Below are 20,933 nucleotides of genomic sequence, written 5' to 3'. Positions count from 1 at the left end.
CCCGCCTCTTGCCCCGTCGCCGCCCTGTCGCCGCCCCGCCTCGGTTCGTTCTGCCTCGGTTCACCGCCCCGTCGCCACCCCGCCTCGGTTCGTTCTGCCTCGATTCGTTGCAGCGGTGCCTCCAATCGCCGGACAGGCCCTCTCCTGAGCCTCGTTGCAGCGGTGCAACATGGATTTATAAGTCCCTGTAACAAACAAGTAGGGGCTCGGGACTTATAAATCCCTGTAAACAAACATGTAGGGACTCGGGATTTATAAATCCCTGTAAACAAATAGATAGGGACTTATGACTTATAAGTTGGGACTTAAAAAAGTCCTAAAACTTATGAAACAAACAAGGCCTAAGGTCAACCCAGTACTAGCCGACCACGCACGCATCAAACAAACCTATTAAACCCCTGTACTCCTTTGCCGCCGCCGCCGCCGCCGCCATTCGCCGCCGAAGGTCTGCCCCCCGACCCCCCTTCCCCGCGCCCCCCGCCGCCGCCGCTCCCCCGCGCCCCGTCGAGCTCGCCAACATGCTGCAGAGCAAGTCCTTCGTCAAGAAGACGAAGCAGGGCCGCGTCGTCAAGGTCGCCGCTCGGCACCACAACCACCGCCTCGCCGAGGCCCCGCCGAAACCCTAGCTAACCCCCTCCCCCCGTCTGCGCAGGTGGTCCGGGAGCACTACCTCCGCGACGACATCCCCTGCGGCGCTTTCTCCTGCCCCTCCTGCGACGCGGCCGCCCGCCGCCTCAACGCCGACGCCGCCGCCATCCTCGTCGTCGACACCAACGTCGTGCTCCACCAGGTGGCCCTGCTTTTCCCGCTCCCACCTATGGTCTCGTATTTAGCGTGCCTTGTGGGGTCAGGGGTCCCGATTGCTGATGCTCCGAGCGGTTGCTGCAGATCGATTTGTTGGAGAATCCGGCGATTGAGGATGTCGTGGTGCTGTCGGTGGTGCTGGACGAAGTGAAGAATAAGAACCTCTCCGTGTACAACAGGCTCAAGACCCTGTGCACCAACACCGCTCGGAGGTTCTTCGTGTTCACCAATGAGCACCACAGGTACGCCTGAATTCTACCCTTGGTTCTCCGAATTGCTGTTTTGGTCGATTTGTTAGATGTGAGTTTGGCCTTTGGTACATTTTCTTAGTTCCTATTTGAAGCAAAACTCGTTGAGATTTCTAGTCGATGTAAATGTGCACATATACCAGGTGGATATGAAAGTATAATTAGTCACTAGAGTGAGAAAATCAATGACTCAAGGAATAAGCTACTGAGATCACCCCTGCATCTGCTCTGAGTTTTTTTCTTGGAGCTATGCAACTGCTCTGATTCTCTGGCCGCATTTCTTAGAGTAACTAAGCTGACTTGCAGTAAATTATTTAAACTGGGCCAAGTTGATTCTGTCGATTTTGTCTTTCATAAAACTGTGTTCAAGTGGTGTTCCCTCCCAACGGCAGTTATCTTTGGAATGTACTCCCTCCGTTCCGATTTTGAACTAAAACCATGACGAGTAAATCGGAACGGAGGGAGTATGACACTTAGACCTGAACTTGAGCAGTATTTCCAAGATTGCACTGGCAAAATTTCTCTGCACGAGTTGCAGTGCAAACGTGCAACTAATTAGTAATTCTGCCTTTGTCCATTGAGACGTGTAAGCTGCCCACATCAGAACTTGCATCTGCTTAGAATCAGCGATGTTATTCTTCCCTGTTCTTATGGTTAGGATTAATCATTTACTGAAAAACATACAGGGATACTTATGTCAAGGAGATGGTTGGAGAGAGCCCAAATGATCGTAATGATAGAGGTACTGAGTTGCTTAGTTATATTTATGTACAGTTTATCTCATTTCCAGTTATTCTATGTACACTTTATGTACGCTCTGCTCTTTACTCGCCACTTCTTCTCTATTCAGCAATCCGTGTTGCTGCTCGTTGGTACCAGAGTCACCTCGGTGACAGTGCCAAAGTGTTGCTGGTAACAAATGATAGAGATAACAAAAGGAAAGCTACTGAAGAAGGCCTAAATGCAGAGACAGGTGCTAGTTGGATAGTCTGTTACATGAAATTCATAGCTGAATCCTTTACAATACTATTTTATGTTTGCCTCACAAACTATTTCTGGTTCCAGTTGAGTCATATGTACGATCGCTTGCGCAGCCTGGTTTGCTCGATTTGGTGGTTGTCCCAAGTAGCGGAGATGTTGCCATGGAAGATGTAGAAGATCTTAGACCATCCAAAAGGAAAATAGTTTACAATGAGGTATATACCAAGCTAGTATTAACTATGCAATTTTCATCTGCACGTTCTTGCTACAATAACCACCTAGTGTCAAATATAATATATGCTACCTTGATATTATTGTAGCATAAACCTATGTCGGAAATTACATCTGGTCTGCGCTGTGGAATTTATCATCAAGGGAAGCTTCGAGTTAATCGCTACAATCCATTTGAAGCATATGTCGGAAGTGAGAGCATTGGGGATGAGATTATTATCCGTGGGAGTTCAAATATGAACAGGTCCTTTGACGGAGATATAGTTGCTGTAGAACTCTTGCCACAGGACCAGTGGCATGATTCGAAGTCATTTATTGCTGATGATGATGGTATGTTGTTCATTTTTTGATGCATCTCATTTTTCTTATCTGATGGATGTTTCTGTTATTTCAGAAGATGATAATGAAGATGATGTCCGGTTGGTTCCAAATAGTGCTGATGATGCTCCACGAAACACAAATTCCACGCAATCAACAGTTGGATCATCAGCTGCTTCAGTCCCCAGTCGTCCAGTTGGACGTGTTGTTGGTATCATCAAGCGGAATTGGAATTCGTGAGTTCTATCTGATCTGAATGATATTTATCTAATTATGATCTCCTGATATGGAAAGATGACATCAGAATATGCACAATTCATTAGTCAATGTTAAATATTAACCCAGAAGGATATATCCTGCTCGTGTTTTTACGTCTATATGCCTGCATGCTGTATGTTGACAGCATTTCTGCCCTGCTACTTCACACATGTTGGTTTCAATATTCCGCAAAAAAAAAGGTTTCAATATTTCAGTCATTTCTTACAATCTTTGGTTGGTTAGACATGACATCACTATTTGTATGTTGCCAAGATTAAGCTAATACTTGTTCCATCCAGCAAACTATTTAGTTTATATTGCAACTTCAGTTGTTTTTGTGTATTGATGCATAAAAATGAAATACTTGTATACTGCAGGTATTGTGGATCATTGGAGCCAATGCCAATGCCTGCTGGTAGCGGGGGCGTTGCTCATGCTCTATTTGTGTCGAAAGATCGAAGAATTCCTAAGATTCGGATTCAAACTAGACAACTTGGGAATCTTTTAAATAAAAGGATTATCGTTGCAGTTGATTCATGGGATGTCATGTCTCGATACCCATCAGGACACTATGTGCGGACTATAGGAGATATTGGCGATAAAGAAACTGAAACAGAGGCAAGCTTGTATACCTAATTTTTATCACATCTCTTTTGTAGGAGCTGTAGTCCAGCCTGTGTAATCCAGTTAGTTGCTGCATGTTACGATGATGCATTTGATGCTAGCATGCTAACTGATATACACATAATACAGGTTGTCCTAATAGAGAATGATATTAACACAAGACCTTTCTCTACACAAGTCCTTGCTTGTTTGCCGCCTTTGCCTTGGACATTGTCACCCGAGGATGTGGCTAATCCTAATAGGCAAGACTTGCGGCATGTGAGAGTCTTTAGTGTGGATCCACCTGGTAAGTTAATCATGACAAGTGTACCCTATTCTTTTGTAGTTGAATTGCGTTCTTACCATTAAACTGCTATTTAGGTTGTAGGGATATTGATGATGCACTACATTGCACACCGCTTCCAAATGGAAATTTTGAAGTTGGAGTCCGTATCCTTTATCAGTTTACATCCTAGTATACAGTTCAATTTGCAATGGTTGTTAATCTTATTCTCTTCAATTTTTGAACTTGTACTTTTTGAGTTAATATTTGTCATTGTTCCTTTTTTTACTCGACAATGGCTTCATAAATTGTGAGTAGGATCTGTTGCATCTACCTGGGTTTGAGCTCATCTCATAAGTGTGCATATCATCATCATGTGATTTTGTTCTATATGCTTTTGCTTTAACAAACTCAATTCCTAAATCCTTTTGGTTGATAGACCATTACTCTTGGTGCACGGATTGCTCAATTTCAATAGGAATGCCAATTTCCAGGAATACTTTCCTCATGGAAAATGGGTTTGGGGGCATTCACAGTGGTTCATCACATAAGCTTGATTGTTTAATCATAATGAAAGAACCAAATCATGTGATTTTGTTCTATATGCTTTTGCTTGGATCAAACTCAATTCCTAATTCTTTTTGGTTGATAGACCATTGCTCTTGGTGTGCGGATTTACTCAATTTCAATAGGAATACTTTCCCCATGAAAAATGGGTTTGGGGGCATTCACAGTGCTCCATGTACGCATTGCCAATTAGGATTAAAGATTTGGTGGTGGGGGAGTTAATGAAGAGAGAGATGCAGGTTGTATCTCATACTAGATGCCACTAATTTGAGAAAAAACAATGTAGATTTAATGCTGAAGCATATGGCCAATTTAGATACAACACATTTAAATCAGGATTGTATCTATTCATTCGTTTAATGCATTATCTCACCAATAGATACAAACCATTGCGAATGCCCTAGCATTGCCGATGTAATAATTGGCTTTTTTACATTTTTTGGTTATGCTAGTCCTTGTTTCCGGGGGTCAAACTATTTTATCTCTGATCTTGACCTTGGGTAATGAAAGCTATATGTTGTCGGCAGGAGATATATGGGATGTGTTTCTTTCCCATTTTGTTCTACGCTGTTGCTATTGATGTGGAGATTTTGCAGTTCTTGACTTGGACTGACCAGATATTGCTGATGTCACTAATTTTGTCCATCCTGGTACCCCTCTTGATGAGGAGGCCTCTCAAAGGGCAACTTCTGTTTATCTTGTTGGACAACGAATTGACATGCTACCGAAGCCTCTAACTGAAGGTATTGTTTTCATTTATATGGCATGCACACTGAATTACTGATTACTGAATCAACTGCTTCGAAGCATTGCATTGAATTTGATAATACTCACGTTAATTTTAGTATGTATGAGCAGAAGCGACTCATTGTTTTCCCACATTTTGTTGTTTTTTAGATGTTTGTTCTCTTCGTGCTGATGTTGAGAGGCTGGCATTCTCCGTCATTTGGGTGAGCCTAATTGTGAAATTGTGTTTTTATGATGTTGATTTGTCTGATATACGGGGATATTTAAATGTGGCCATTAGGTTTTTGCTCTTGTTGAAAAAGGTTTGTTGTGTGGAGGCTACCCATAGTCCCTGCGTCCTACTAGCTCTATGATCCCCGAGTCCATAATACTCCCTCCGTTCCAAAATATAGCGCGTCCTCGGTTTCCGTGCTTCAACTTTGACCATTAATTTAATCAACAAGACCGACTGCGGCGGGCGAAAAAATTATACCAATGAATTCGTATTCAAAAAAAGTTTTTAATTATATAGTTTTTTATCCCGCCGCAGTCGGTCTCGTGGGTTAAATTTATGGTCAAAGTTGAATCTCGAAAAGCGTGGGCCCGCTATATTTTGGAACGGAGGGAGTACTATTCAAGCTCAGATGCAATGAATTATTTTGCACAACTTTCACCAAGCTTTTTCACTAGTGATTTGGGTCATTTGTCAATACACCCTAGCCTTTTAGTTTTATATACAATTTGTTCTTGCAATTCATGCGTAATTTGCTGTATATGCCATTTTCCTCAAAGAAAAATCTTCTCTGAGACTCTTGAGTGCAGAGTACGGTGTGCTTAGAAACTTACTAACGTGTTAGATCCAAGTCATACAATATGCCTACATGTTGGCTTAGGGCAATAGCTTGACATGGCATTTTCCTCAAAGAAAAATCTTCTCTGAGACTCTTGAGTGCAGAGTACGGTGTGCTTAGAAACTTACTAACTTGTTAGATCCAAGTCATACAACATGCCTACATGTTGGATTAAGGCAATAGCTTGGCATTTTTTATCCTGTGGTATCGCGAACAGAGTATTATTTCATCTGCCTTTGGCATTTGTTCTGTTCATCCTCGTGCGTCTTGAAGTGATTACATCTGTCTCTTTAAATGAGTATGCTAATTCATGTATCCTGGAGCTTTGAATTTTTTGAATGTTCTGTGTACAGGAAATGACACCTGATGCTGATATCATATCTTCAAGATACACAAAGAGTGTTATCAAGTCTTGTGCTGCAATGTCTTATGTAGAAGCCCAAGCAAGAATGGATGACAGGTGCTTTCTGGCATTCAGCTTGCATTACTTATATGCGAAAGTACAATTTTATGTTTGTCTAGCAGGCCAAAAACATTGTCATAAAATTGATCGTTTCATTCCTTGAAATTTCCAGCCGTTTGGCCGATCCACTGACTGTAGACTTGCGGAACTTAAATTCATTAGCAAAGGTTTGTTCTTGTGTTACCATATCTCGGTCTGCAATAAATATTCTTGTCTGTTACCATGTACTCCCTCCGTTCACAAATATAAGATGTTTCGGATATTTCAATATGGACTACATACAGACTGAAATGAGTGAACAAACACACTAGAATGCGCCTATATACATCCGAATCAGAAAAATGTTAGAACATCTTATATTTGTGAAAGGAGGTAGTACTACCGGTACTATTATTAAGCTTATGTTTTCAATGCCTATGTAGATAATGAGAAATCGACGTTGCGAAAGAGGGGCTCTGACTCTTGCTTCCGCAGAAGTCAAATTCGAAATTGACAGTGAAACTCATGATCCCCTCGACATAGGTATTCAGATTTGTAAACCTGACTCCTGTACTATTTTTGACTTATATAGTTGAAAAACTTACACTCAAGTTCAACAGGAATATATCAAATTCGCGAGGCAAACCAAATGATTGAAGAGTTTATGTTGGCAGCAAATGTTTCTGTTGCTGAGAAGATTTTGCAGCACTACCCCTTGTGTTCATTGCTACGGTACACATTTGCTCTGTTCTTTCTTATTTTGTCACATTTGGATCAGATTAAGGTTATCACTCTAGCAGTGCAGCCAAGTATATCTGAACTTCTAGGAGATCCCTTTGAAAATATTGATCATGTCTTATTCATAATTGAATACACTTTTTGACCTGTTGACCTGTTCATTCAAGCTTATAGAGCTAAAGTTGCTTAGACTCAATCATTAATAAATACCCAATAGCACAGGAGAGTTCAGTCCAATGAGGTAGGATACCAAAATTATTATGTGACTGTGACGTCTCCTGATGTTACCAAGTTTCATTTGTATGATTGCTCATGAACTCATTCTCGATATTTGATACCAATATTTTCCATTTGACACATTGGCAGCTGTGAAAAAAATACATTCAGCCGTTGACTAGTTTGTCCTTGCCAAGGAATGGTTTAAGAACTTATTTGTGACTGCCATCTTCTTACACTATTTATGCAGCAATTCCAAAGAATGTACCAGTTCTTTCCTGCAGCTGCTTTATCATTTAAATTACCTTTTCTGAGCATGTTAATTTTTCTCTGATTGGCAGGCGTCATCCTAGCCCAACAAAGGAGATGCTTGAGCCATTACTCCGTACCGCCTCTTCTGTTGGCCTAAATCTGGACGTATCATCCTCAAAAGCATTAGCTGAATCACTTGATAATGCGAAGGTGAGAATGACCTGTATTATTTTACTCCACGGTGTATTCACATTTAGGTGACAGTCCTATGTAGCTGGGTAATACTCCCTCCGTTCCTAAATATTTGTCTTTGTAGAGATTCCACTATGAACCACATACGGATGTACGTAGATGCATTTTAGAGTGTAGATTCACTCATTTTGCTTCGTATGTCGTATGTGGTTCATAGTGGAATCTCTACAAAGACAAATATTTAGGAACGGAGGGAGTATTTGTTTGGAGTGTTATCTCACCTGCCATTAATACTTCACATGCAGAGAGATGACCCGTACTTCAACAAGCTTATCCGGATTTTGGCAACTAGATGCATGACACAAGTATGATAGCAGTTTTGAAGTTCAAAATATTCTGACTTACTGATTTCAACTATATCTATATAACTTATTCTTGCAATACACAGGCAGTTTACTTTTGCAGTGGAGATTTGAGCTTGTCTGAGTATTATCATTATGGGCTTGCATCTGCTCTGTACACTCATTTCACTTCTCCTATTCGCAGATATGCAGGTTAGTTTTTCTTCGCCGTTAGGTGCTTTGATGCTCATTGATATTACTGAATTCGACTGATGATTGTTGGACATAGCAAGTATTTATGCATGTTACTCCCTCCGTAAAGAAATATAAGATCGTTTAGATCATTAAAGTAGTGATCTAAACGATATTATATTTCTTTACAGAGGGAGTACTTTCTCCGGCTATGAGCTAATTATTTCAGTTGGAATAACTATTTTCATGCACCTTTTGTACAAAATGAAAGTTGTTTGTAATGCGTTGTATTTTTTGTAGACTAAGTTAAAATGTAGAAGAAAGAAGAGGAGGAAACGTATAAACTGTGAGATTGGTTTCTGATTCTACATCTTATCGATTGCAGATGTTGTGGTGCATAGGTTGCTAGCTGCTGCTCTAGATATTGCGAAACTTCCACCAGTCTTCCAGGATGGTCCACAACTCACGGGCATCGCTGACAGTGAGTGATCCAATGCACTACTGAAGTGGGTCTTTATATGTTTTGCAACATTTGATACTGACATTATTATCATGTCAGACTTGAATTATAGGCACAGAAATGCCCAAATGGCAAGCAGAGCATCGGTTGAGCTCCACACTCTCATATATTTCAAGACAAGGTACATTTTAATTGTCAATGGCTCTTTTATTTATAGGTTACAGTAGATAGTAAGTTCTTTAAGACGAGGGCTGTAAGAAATAGCTCAAGTCTGTTCTTAGAGTACGTACATATATCATCTGGTGACCATAGTTAGGATCATTAATACTGCTCTACACTTTTAACTGTGCAGGCCCGTGGATACTGAAGCTAGAATAGTAAAGATCAAGGCAAATGGTTTCATAGTCTTCGTCCCAAAGTATGGATCCCCCCGCCTCCCCTCCTCCCCTCTCCCCCCTTTCCCCTCTCTCACCTTCTCATTTATTTGCCAAGTTAGACTAACAATGAACGGCCTGCTCAGAAGTCACAAGTATAAAAAAATCACACCCCAGCAAAGACCTGACCAATCATCTTAAATTAAATTAGTACCAACTTACTGATGGACCTGAAGTAACCCAAACTAGGATCTGCCAATTGCTATTGCATGGATTCTGAGCTTCAATCTTGTTTCTGGTCACTGTTTTGTTCTTAGAAATCTGAGATGGCAGGTCAGCCTAAACAAATTAGTTTGCTGCTAATTGTTTGTAGTTTAATAAGTATTGAGATATTCAAGCATTTGGTTGACACACTATGGGGCATTTTGGTTCCCTAACCTTCCTCAGCGATGCCAAAATTTAGTAATGCTCATGGAGATTAGCTAGCAGGCTAGGATTTGCTTGCTTCCTGTATCTGGTAATGCACCCCAAAATGCCGTACAGAAGTTTCCCAGTTTCTAGGCGTGTAAAAGCTGATACAAAATGTGGCCAGCATTTTTGACGCATGCCAAGATGATGTGGGAAACTATGGGTGGCACATTGATTTGATTGATTAGGCATCCATCCAGCTTCATTTATTGCAGTATCATCTAAACCTGGCGGGTGATTCGCATTTCTTATGATGGGATCAACAAAATCGATATCCATATTCTAATTTGGAGCCCATAAATATTAGGTGCTACGCGGGGCTTTTTCCAAATACTTCCAAATAATACTGTAGTAGTTACTTCAATTCCAGCATCATCCGTGAACCTTTCTTGTTCTCATTTGGTACATTTTCGCAACAGGTTTGGCATAGAAGGGCCCATCTATCTTACAGCGAAGGGAGACAAAGGGGCAGACTGGGTAGTAGACGAGGTGCACCAGAAAGTAACCAAGTCTGGAACAAACATAAGCTATGCTGTGTTGCAGAGTGTCATGATCCATATGGAAGTGGTCGAGCCTCAGCCCCACCGCCCCAAGCTGCAGCTCACCCTCATATGAAACAACAAATGTACAATTGAATTGTAACATTAGCGCATTCACCCTTTTTCCGCTACGACACTGTACTAGGGTCCATTCTTCAATTCAACAAACATAGGTGATATTATGATATTGTCAAATCAGCCTGGAATTGCTCTTCACAGAGTTGTAGAAATTTCTCCTTATTCATGCTAAAAATCTACCATGACCTGCTGTGTCCCCCTCATCAGTTGCTCATCTCTGGCCATATCATATTGTGTTATCACTTGTCAATGCTTGAAGCACATTTGTACAAATGTGCTCATACAATTTTTTTTTGCTGAAGAGATCCTCAGGACACGAGTGACATGAACACCGTCGACCAGAGGGTGAGCGCCAGGGCTGCAACCAGGTGCGTCCAGAGAAAGACGATGGAGCACTCCTCTTCCCCAACATCAAACAGCTGGGCTATCGTCCCTGCAGTATCAGAGCAACCAACACCTCAGAACATGGTACCCTCTACATCACCCATCACTAGAACACGCTATGGTAGTAAGTCGGCATACCGATGCTCATGGCCGGGGGAACCGTGGACTGTAGAAGGAGAACGTAGCGGTACAGGGGCGATCTTGGCAGGAACCCGAGCTCGCTGGCGGCCTTCACCACGCCGATTCCGCACGCGGGGAGGATGACGAAGCGTATCACGATGATTGATACGACCACCAGGGGCTTCATCGTCGCCCTGCCTCTGCCTGGCCGTGCAAATCTTTGCAAACATGAGCATGGGAAAAATGCGCAAACCGAGAAAGCTGTGAGGAAGTCTGACAGAGAATGAACTGAACCTTTTGTGAGGTTTCCACCGAGTATGAGGATGGTGCATGGTATCGCAGCATCTCTGCTCCCGAGTTTGTGGTGTCATCCAAGAGAAGGTCAGCAGCAGATGGATATCAGGATGCAAGATCCAAGACAAGTGCTGGTATATATCTGGACTTACGCTAGTAACTTGGCGGTGTCTTGGACTACTCGGAGAGGGCCATCTTCCTCCGTAATGAGCGGTCTCAGCTTGTCGATTGCGCCGACGGTAAACCCTACGAGCTACAGAGCGGTAGCAGTTAGATCTGAATTCCAGAGCTCATTTGCATGATCACTGTGGTGCAAAGCAGAGTCACATACCGCTGCAACACTGGGAGGTGACCACAGTTCATTCAGTATCTCTACCAGCAAATCCTTTGCTCTTCTTAAGTAGTGCAGGAAGCTACCAGCAACATCACTGGAAGGCAAGCTAGAACGTACCTGCATCCCGTATTCAGAAAATGTAAGGTTTGTTCATCACTCCACAGTTTAATCTTTTCAAGGCAATGAAAGAGTTTGCTACTACTACTTACCGGGTCGCTCTCTACATCCTCATGAAATTCCCCTGACGACAGGGGAAGAAAAGCCGCATGATTGCCATTTTCGGCTTCTCCTGAGTCTTCTTCTTTCCTCATGTTAGTTGTGGGATCACCACATTTCTTGTAAAGCTGAGCAGATCTCTTCATGACGCTGTAGCTATGAGTCCAGATAAAGAAATTCCCTAGCTGCAGGAAACGTTTCTGAATCCAAAATGTACCATGCATGACAGTCCTGACAGAGGAGTTGATCAGGCGCGGCGATGAGCTTACCGCCATGGAGAGCGAGACGTAGGAGAGGCCGAGAGATTTGCAGGTGTCGGCATCACCGAAGGGGCTGTCTTCCTCGTTGCAAATCGCCGGAACAATCATCAGCGGAATAGTTCCCCAGTTACCTGAAAATGTACATGTAGGTTAGCACTAAAAAAGAGATGGAGAACAAAACTGCTATTGCTGTGTGAGTGGTAACTTGCCTGCTGAGCTGCAAGCAATGACAAGCCCCTGAAGATGTGCTCCTGGCTTCAGGGCCTTGACGGCCAGCCACCCGAGAGCCGCTCCGATGAGGAATATGATGCCCATGTTCACTGGCATGAACCACCTTAGCTCATCATCGAGTTCAGAATTGAGCAATCAAATAGCAGCACAATTTTCATTAATCTATGTAAATATTCTACTAGTGGATAATTCGATCGAACCAGGAAATGATGTCCTTGAGCGTGACGGTGCCTGCCAAGCTCGAGAAGACGAGCGACGGGACGAACACGATGTAAACAACCTGCAAAATCAAGCAAACAAATGGATTGAAATCACTGTTATGTCTTGTAAACCTCTAACTGATGCCATGCGTGACGACCTTGTTTATGTGCCTCCGAGCATCGGAGGTGAGGACGTCGAAACGGCTGGACGCGAGGCAGGCTCCGAGGCCGCCGGCGAGGAGGACCTGCAGGACGGGCAGCCATGCCACGGCGAGCAGAGACCAGAACCTCATCTGGTCCTGCAGGAGGCGACGAGAGAGAGCGAGAGAGAGTTGCAGCTGATCGGAGATCGTTCTGGTGCGAATGGCTTTGAAGAACTGGCCCAAGAGCCCAAGCCGCTGTGCTGTGCTGTGCTGTGCTGCCCATGCAGCGGCGCAACCGCTTTGTTGGCTGCTGTGGCCGCACACGTTGTGCTCATCAGGCCACGCGTGTCGATCAACGCCCAGACCCAGCCAGATGCTTTCCATTTGCGCCGAGGCGCAGACGACGAAAACGACTTTTGGTTGTTCAGCAGGGGAGAGAAATACAAATTTCGTTCGACTGCTCTGCCTTCGGCCTCGTTTCGGCGTTGGAGGCGCAGGAACGAACCAAAAGAGAGAGACGGATGGGCGGATGGCGAGCCATCTGTCCTCTGAAATCACCAGGTAAGAGTGTATGTATTTCATCCTAGAGAAGTTTAGAGCATCTCCAGCCTTCCGCCCCGCAAGGGCTTGAAATTGCATCGCTTGGGGCCAACCAGCGGTAAGTTCGTCTAGGCGAGCTCTTAGAATAAATCCGAGGTACGCAGTTGATCCTTCGAGGAACAAGCAATCACAGACAATGACGACACCGAGATTTATTAACGAGGTTCGGCGAACTCGTCTACTCCCCGGGGCAATGACTACGGGCGCTCCTTCTCGAGATACCGCAACACCGGCCACTCTTTTTAGATAAAAGGCCAGCGCCCGACTTTATAGATAAAGCCACCAAGCAGAGTTAACAGTACCCAAACAACCATCACACGAACAGAAGGTATCAACCAAGAACAACAAGGGGAAAGTCTAAGTACATGGCTCCCAGGCCAGTACACGGCACGCAGGCCGGAGGAAGAGCAGATAACGGAGCAACGCAGTAACGCCTACGAGCCCGCATGGACTGGAGAGATGGAAATAGCAGAATTGCGGATCTTGGCCAACATGGCGTCGAAAGCATCCCTGTCCTCCTCCTTAGTCAATAATCTCCACTGCTGCAGAAATATACAAGTCTTAAATAAGCAATCAGCAGGCTTAGCAGGGAAAACATGCTCAATAGTAAATTTATTCCTTGTCGTCCACAAGGACCAGCACATGGCAGCAAAGCCAACCCAAAATAATCTCCTCTGGGCCCCAACCAAGGAATTAGCTGAGGCGCGCAAGTCAGCGAAGGAGGTCGGAGCCCAGGAAACGTGCATCCAGGATCTAATGCAGCACCAAAACAACTTAGCCAAGACACAATTAAAGAAAATGTGAGGTGTATCTTCTCTCATGCCACAAAGAGCACAACAGTCAGAGCCCGGGCCATTACGTGTACGGATTTGATCACCCGTAGGCAAACGCCCACGAGAGGCTTGCCAGAGGAAAACCTTAATCTTAGGGGGGGATCTGAGCTCTCCAAATCCACTTAAATTTTGAGGTGGTGGGACCCACAATGAGCTTGCTGTATAGAGATTTAACCGAGAAGTGGGCCGAGGGGGAATGGGGCTACACAACTGTGTCTTCCTCCTCCGAGAGCGAAGGGAAGATGGCAGCAAGGCGCTGCCAGTCTTCCAACTCTTCGTGAGAGAGAGAACGGCGCAGCTGAAGGTCCCAATTATTCGACGCAAGCTCAAAGATAGAGATCTCAGGGTTCGGACAATAGGAGAAAAGAACCGGGAAGGAACTGGCCAACGGAGAAGGGCCGCACCACCAATCGAGCCAGAACCTGGTAGATTTACCGTTACGAACGACAAACTTGACAAGGCCTTGGAAGATAGGTCGAAGTTTCACAAGGTCCCGCCAAAACTGGGACGCCCCAGAGGCTCGGGCAATCATAGGACTGCAAGAGGGAAAGTATTTCGCCTTTAAGATGTTGAACCAAAGAGGCTTTTTCTGGGGGATGGTCATGATTTTCCACCACCATTTGATGATCAGACATTTGTTCATAACAAGGGTGTTAATAATGCCCAGCCCCCCAAGGCGTTTGGGCTTACAGATGAGGTCCCATTTGACCAAGCGATACTTGCGCTTGTTATCAGGCGCGTTCCAATAAAAGGCCCCTCTATGTTTGTCAAAACCAGCGTGAGTGCCCATAGAAAGGAGGTAGAATCCCATCATGAACATAGGAAGGGAGGAGAGACAAGCATTAATTAAGGCCACCTTGCCCGCTTGAGTGTTATATCTGCCTCTCCATGGCATCACACGATTCCCCACCTTGGTCATCACAGGGGCGAAGTCCTTGGCATGAAGTTTATCAGATGAAATAGGCATACCCAAATATTTAATAGGAAAAGATCCCAGAGAACAATTTAATAGGCGAGCCACCCTTAAAGCTTCGGAGTCTGATACTCCCGTGACAATAACTTCGCTTTTAGAAAAATTGATCTTAAGCCCCGAGAGAGCTTCAAAACAAAGGAGAAGGAATTTGAGGTGGCCGATGCAGATATCATTAAGTTCCACCAAGATGATAGTGTCATCAGCGTATTGAAGGTGCGTAACACCTTCTGGAATAAGGTGGGAGCTAACCGGGGAGATATGGCCGGCCTCCGCAGCTTTAGAAAGGATGTTGGAGAGAGCGTCCGCAACGAAATTGAAAAGGATGGGAGATGCCGGGTCGCCTTGCCGCAGGCCCCTAGAGTTCTTGAAGAAGTTACTAATATGACCATTAACATTGATGGCAGTGTGGCCCCCATGACCAATTGCAAGATACGATGCACCATGCCACTGTCAAAATCTTTAGCTAAAAGGACCTGTCGCAGGAAGCCCCAGCTTACCAAATCGTAGGCCTTTTCAAAATCTAATTTGAGAATAACTGCCTTGTTCCCGGACTTGTGGATGTCATGGACAATTTCGTGGAGGCAGAGGACTCTGTCCAGTATGAAGCGACCCTTGATAAAAGGCAGACTGAGTTTGAGAGAGGATGCGGTGGGCAACCGGGGTTAGGCGAGTAGCCAAACATTTGGCTGGAAACTTGGCAAAATTATTGATGATCGCGATAGGTCTAAACTGAGAAATTAAATCAGCGCCCTTAATCTTAGGGATCAGAGAGATAACCGCATAATTAAGCCTGGAGATATCAACTGTCCCCAGGCAGTAGCCTTGAATAACTTCGCAGATCAGGTTTTTAAGAATGGGCCAGAACTTTTTAAAGAAGGGAATAGAGAACCCATCTGGGCCAGAGGCAGAATTAGGATTAGCCTTCTTAATAGCAGAAAAGATCTCCTCTTCAGAATAAGGGATCATCAGATCCATGTTTTCCTCCGCAGAAACCAGATGATCCTGGGTCCAAAAGTTAGGAGAAAGCCTGAACCCCTGGTCAGGCTTGGCAGAAAGAAGGGAAGAGAAGAAGGAGACCACATGGTTAAGAATGACGCCCTGGTTAGAGGTTCGAATCCCATCAATAATCAGGCTATCAATAAGACATCTGCGCCGTCTCCCATTAGCAATCGCAGAAAAGTAGGCAGAGGGGGAATCTCCTTTTAGAAGCCAGTTGGACGAGCCCCTCTGGCGCCAATATATTTCATTAAGCCGGTGGAGATGCATCAAATCGTGCTCCAGGGAAAACTGAAGGGACCAAGCATCATCAGAGAGGCCCGAGATATCAGCCCGAGCATCAAGGGCCTCAATCTTGGCCAGGAGAAGGGCCTTGTCTCTGCGCTCCTGGGCCGAGCGATTCCGGGACCAACCCCGAAGAAATTTGCGAACAAGGGCCAAGCAGCTATGCCAGTCATCCATGGGTCCGAAGGAACGATGTGGAGCAGACAGGATGGCAGTAATTTTAGAGCTAAGTAGATCGCAGAAACCCTCAATAAGGAGCCAAGATGCGTCAAACTGAAACCTAGGGGGGGAAAGAGTTGAGCGGGTCCCAGCATCCAGAATAAGCAGAGCATGGTCCGAGCCAACGATGGCCTTAGATTTAAGCGTAGCTAGCGGGAAAAGCAAATCCCAGTTCGAGCAAACAAGGACACGATCCAAGACGGAGCGAATAGGAGAAGGTTGGTGATTGGTCCAGGTGTATCTAGATCCCACCCTAGGAATCTCGAGCACAGGAGCTGATGAAATCATTCAAAGCGTTGGCCAAAGACCACGAAAAATTATTAGTGTTCTTGTCCGCCGGAGAGCGCAACAAATTAAAATCACCACCAATCACCAGGGGGAGAGAACAAGCTTCAACTTTGTTGGAAATTTCGTCCAAAAACAGGGGAGAAAGAGAGTGGTCGACTGGACCGTACACAACCATAAATTCCCAGAGGGAGTTGAGCTGACGATGAAAAAGCACAATGCTGGCCCAAAAGATCCCATGGTCGAAAGTGACGAAATCAAAGACATCCCGTTTAGATCCTAACAGCATGCCACCAGAATGACCCGAGGAGGGAAGGAAGTTCCAATCAAAACGATCCGCCCCCGCGATAGACGATAGTTCATGAGGAGAGAAGGAAGACTTAAAAGTTTCGATCAAGCCAATCAGGTCAATATTGTCCCCCCTGACAATATCCTTAATTTGGTCTCGACGTCCCCGAGCGCCGAAACCTCTGATGTTCCAGAAGAGGGCTTTCATTTATAAGAGAGATTTTTAATGCGCAAACTCGACCTGCAAGGGGCTAAGCAGGATTTAGACCGGCCACTCGGGCGCCGGCACAAGCCGCCGGCACCCCCTTGCGAGCCTCTCGCTATCTATTCGTCATGGGTTACAACGTGGGGTGCCTCCTCATATATAAGAGGCCAAGGGTACAACGTGTCCGAATCCGACACTACACGTATCCTACCCACACTACAACACCAAGTCCAAGCGTAACCCAACTAGTACAAAATATTCGACACAAACACAACAAACTTCACCTTGGGGAATATTCTCCACCATCTTGAATTTGTCCATGCGTCAAACTTCCATGTACTCCGGACTTGTGTTGTCTTCTTCATAGCTTACTGAGAGCTACTCGACGAGTCTGCCCCAGACCCGCCGCCGCCGTGAGACCCCACTGCTACTCCCGCAACTCCAGTCTCCGTGACTCCACCTGCAATAGTGCTCCCTTGCAACTTGTAAAGATGCGAAGCCGTCCTTGCTCCAATCATCACGGTCACCTCATCTTCTATGATTCTCATGGTCTTCTTATCCCGATCACAACGGAATACCTACCACCATCATGAAGAACACCAAGCGAAATTAGATTCCTCCTTAGCCCTGGCACATGCTTGACTCCCCGAAGCATCCGCTCAACTCCGTCAAACATCTTGATTTTGATGTCACCTACTCTAGCAACACGATAACCTGTGTCATCGCCCACATAGGCTAAACCAAACTCACCAGACTTGTACGAAGAGAACCACTCCCTGTTGGGTGTCGCATGAAAAGAGCAAGCTGAATCCAACATCCACGCTTCACTTTTGGTTGACCGCCTGTCTGATACTATGAGAACATCACTACTGCTGTCTGAGTCATCACCATGAGTTGCCTTATTAGCACTTGCCCCACCATTGAGTTCTGGACAGTCCTTTCTCATATGTCCCCACTGCTTACACTTGTGACACTGTATATTCTTTTTCTTTTCCTTGTTCTTCCCTGCCTCATATCCCTTCCGCCACTCCTCTCCCTTGACTAGCAAACCTTCACCATGAGAGACTTCCACCGCGTTCTTCTTTCTCATATCATAAGATAGCAATGCCGCAGTAATATCCTCATTCTTGACGGTCTCCTTGCCATGCGTCAAAGTAGTGATAAAATGGTCATAGGATGATGGCAATGAACAAAGAAGCAGAATTGCCCTATCCTCGTCGTCAACCATCGCACCCAAGCGTGCTAGATCCGTCACGACTTGAATAAAGGTGTTCATATACTCCACAAGATCTGACCCCTCCTGCATTCTCATCCCATACAACTTTTGCTTCAGATACACCTTGGTCATCGCAGTCTTGGACATAAACTGACTTTCCAGCTTCTCCCAGATCTTCTTCGGAGAATTCTCATCCATCACATGATAAATAACTTGGTCCGACAGACACAACCGTATAGTCCCGGCTGCTTTCACCTGTAACTCCTCCCAGTCATCAGCCTCCATCTTAGTTGGCTTGGCTTCCTGCAACAATGCCTTCAAGCATCCCTGTTGTGCCAACAAATCTTTCACCCTTGTCTGCCATAACCGAAAGCTTCCAGTTCCATTGAACTTCTCCACCTCAAACCTAGTACCTGATGGCACCATGATTCTTTGTATGGCTGACAGTTGGTCTTCACGTGATATGCTCCTTCCTTGGCTCAACTTACGATGCTAAGCTAATTTGCTTTGCCTTGCCCTTGCTAATTCCGATGGATGGCACAACCAGCGATGGCCTTTTTCTTCTGCGGATTGGATCTGCTGCCTCTGTCTCGTCCTGTCCCTACGACTGCCTTTTATATATCTGCAGCTCTCCGGCTCGGGCACGAGGACGTTTCCTCCTGGGACTCGGTCCCTTTTTTCCATAACAAACTCGGTCGATACCTGGTTGTACACGACTCCGGTGTCTGGTCTTGCGTACGCGCTAACCAGCTGCCCCTTGGCCCGTGACTTGCTTGCAACCCACGCACCCACCTTGCACTTCGCAGCCAGTGTCCTGACTTGCTGTCTGTCTGTCCGCGCGTGACACGCCGCCGCATCTCGCCGAGTCGCCAATCTCACGACCTGCTGCTGCAACTCACCTCCGCCTAGGCATCCAACCACACGTCTTCTTCTTCATCCTCTGGATCAACGCACAACGACCTTCTCGTAACCTTGCTCATGATACCACTTGTTAGAATAAATCCAAGGTATGCGGTCGATCCCCCGAGGAACAAGCAATCACAGACAATGACGACACCGAGATTTGTTAACGAGGTTCGGCGAACTCGCCTACTCCCTGGGGCAATGACTACGGGCGCTCCTCCCCGAGATACCGCAACACCGGCCACCCGGGCACCGTCACATGCCACCAACACCCCCTTGTGAGCCTGTCGCTATCTAGTCATCATGGGTTACAACGTGGGGTGCTTCCTCATATATAAGAGGCCAAGGGTACAACGTGTCCGACACCGACACTACACATATCCTACCCACACTACAACACCAAGTCCAAGCGTAACCCAACTAGTATAAAATATTCGACACAAACACAACACGAGCCCCAAGTTCGCCACCAGGCGTCGATTTCGGTCCAAATTCAACGCAAATAGGCCCGATTTCGATCCAAATTCAACGTGCTTCGGCACAAATTCAAAAAAAAAATCAAATACTTCATCAAAGAAATCAATACAAAATAGAAATCAATATAAATCAAATAGTTCAACGAAGCAAACTCATAATTCAAACTGATAATCCATCAGACAGTGCTGCAGTTCTTGATGCACCTGTGGGTCTCGGATCTCCTGATACATATTGAGGAAGGCAACTCATGATGTCGGTAGCTGGTGATCAACTTGGGCAAGAGGACTCTGACTGTGATATGGTTCAGTGTCAAACGCTGGCTCTTTCTACTCGCTCTCAAAGATCATGTTGTGCAAGATGACACAGCAAGTCATGACTTCCCACATTTGATCTTTCGACCAGGTCAGAGCGGGGTATTGGACAACAGCAAATTGAGAATGGAGCACATCGATTGTCCGCTCGACATCCTTCTTGCAAGCCTCCTAACACTTGGCAAAGTAGGAGTTCTTACCTCCTGACACAGGGTTTGAGACAGTCTTCACAAATGTGGACCATCTCAGATAAATACCATTTGCTAGGTAGTATCCCTTGTTGTAGTGGCGCCATTGACCTTGAAGTTCACCGGAGGAGCATGACCTTCAACAAGCTTGGCAAAGACATTCGAGCACTGTAGTACGTTGATGTCATTGTGAGTTCCTAGCATATCAAAAAAGGAGTGCCAAAACTAGAGGTCCTGTGTGGCCACTGCCTCAAGTACTATATTGCAAGCTCCTTTGACGCCTTTGTACATCCCTTGCCAAGCAAATGGGCAGTTTTTCCATGCCCAATGCATGTAGTTGATGCTTCGAAGCATCCCAGGAAATCATCTTGCTGCATTTTGTGCTAGGATCCGAGCAATGTCTTCAGCATTGGGTGATCGCAAGTATTGTGGTCCAAACACTGTCACCACTGCCCTGCAGAACTTGTACAAACACTCAATGGTGGTGGATAGGGATGGCAACGAGGCCCCATACCTGCCAAATCCTTGGGGATTTCATTTATTAGGGGGTGGGGATGGGCGAAAAACATCCCCATGGGGATATTTACCAAACTAATTTTTCCCCATAGGGTACAACGGGGATGGGGACGATATCCTATTCCTCAGACCCAATACCCATCGGGGACCCGGTTAGTAACGGTGACACTGCAGTCAACGTTAAAATATTCACAAACAAACTTGCGAAAACAAAAAAAGCTCTGAAAAAACCTTAAACCTATCTCACATCCTCACCTCAGCTGCCACCATGACCAAGAAATCAATACGACCTAG

At 45.3% G+C, this 20,933-nt stretch overlaps 2 protein-coding genes across 4 annotated transcripts; one reads left to right on the top strand and one right to left on the bottom strand.

Moving 5' to 3' along the window:
* Positions 1–439: 439 nt before the first annotated feature.
* Positions 440–10,349, top strand: LOC119291846 (exosome complex exonuclease RRP44 homolog A-like). Its single transcript, XM_037570654.1, has 24 exons — positions 440–572; positions 653–790; positions 889–1,046; positions 1,739–1,794; positions 1,903–2,025; positions 2,118–2,248; positions 2,354–2,594; positions 2,659–2,818; positions 3,218–3,458; positions 3,594–3,750; positions 3,825–3,893; positions 4,911–5,036; positions 5,191–5,243; positions 6,224–6,330; positions 6,446–6,500; positions 6,756–6,855; positions 6,933–7,044; positions 7,608–7,728; positions 8,016–8,075; positions 8,159–8,264; positions 8,629–8,724; positions 8,803–8,884; positions 9,056–9,121; positions 9,965–10,349. Exons 1-24 carry the CDS (start codon positions 519–521, stop codon positions 10,158–10,160), a joined length of 2,808 nt encoding a protein of 935 aa, XP_037426551.1. The 5' UTR covers positions 440–518; the 3' UTR covers positions 10,161–10,349.
* Positions 10,350–10,444: 95 nt separating this feature from the next.
* LOC119291847 (protein PIN-LIKES 7-like) lies at positions 10,445–12,569 on the bottom strand. 3 transcript variants are annotated; one of them, XM_037570655.1, is made up of 10 exons: positions 12,360–12,569; positions 12,202–12,281; positions 11,980–12,104; positions 11,780–11,901; positions 11,504–11,695; positions 11,292–11,411; positions 11,113–11,213; positions 10,961–11,013; positions 10,685–10,870; positions 10,445–10,595 (listed from the first exon to the last, which is right to left on the bottom strand). In XM_037570655.1, the coding sequence occupies exons 1-10, from the start codon at positions 12,492–12,494 to the stop codon at positions 10,471–10,473; spliced, it is 1,239 nt and encodes a 412-aa protein (XP_037426552.1). In that variant the 5' UTR covers positions 12,495–12,569; the 3' UTR covers positions 10,445–10,470. The 3 variants fall into 3 exon arrangements, with proteins under 3 accessions (XP_037426552.1, XP_037426555.1, XP_037426554.1); XM_037570658.1 differs by having other exon boundaries at positions 11,980–12,090; positions 12,360–12,363; XM_037570657.1 differs by having other exon boundaries at positions 11,980–12,090; positions 12,202–12,421.
* Between the last annotated feature and the right edge of the window lie 8,364 nt (positions 12,570–20,933).

This window comes from Triticum dicoccoides, chromosome 4B, assembly GCF_002162155.2.
Source record: "Triticum dicoccoides isolate Atlit2015 ecotype Zavitan chromosome 4B, WEW_v2.0, whole genome shotgun sequence".
Classification (NCBI taxonomy): Eukaryota; Viridiplantae; Streptophyta; class Magnoliopsida; order Poales; family Poaceae; genus Triticum; species Triticum dicoccoides.
Note: the sequence above shows the minus strand (reverse complement) of the source record. Positions and strands in the feature narration are given on the sequence as shown.

Excerpts from the sequence above, each read along its gene's own strand:
- LOC119291846 (XM_037570654.1), top strand. The coding sequence starts at position 519 with ATGCTGCAGAGCAAGTCCTTCGTCAAGAAGACGAAGCAGGGCCGCGTC. Across the intron at positions 3,459-3,593 it reads ATAAAGAAACTGAAACAGAG|GTTGTCCTAATAGAGAATGA; the intron begins GCAAGCTTGTAT and ends CACATAATACAG. Across the intron at positions 8,265-8,628 it reads TCCTATTCGCAGATATGCAG|ATGTTGTGGTGCATAGGTTG; the intron begins GTTAGTTTTTCT and ends TATCGATTGCAG.
- LOC119291847 (XM_037570655.1), bottom strand. The coding sequence starts at position 12,494 with ATGAGGTTCTGGTCTCTGCTCGCCGTGGCATGGCTGCCCGTCCTGCAG. Across the intron at positions 11,412-11,503 it reads AGGATGTAGAGAGCGACCCG|GTACGTTCTAGCTTGCCTTC; the intron begins GTAAGTAGTAGT and ends TACGGGATGCAG. Across the intron at positions 10,596-10,684 it reads TCCCCCGGCCATGAGCATCG|GGACGATAGCCCAGCTGTTT; the intron begins GTATGCCGACTT and ends CTGATACTGCAG.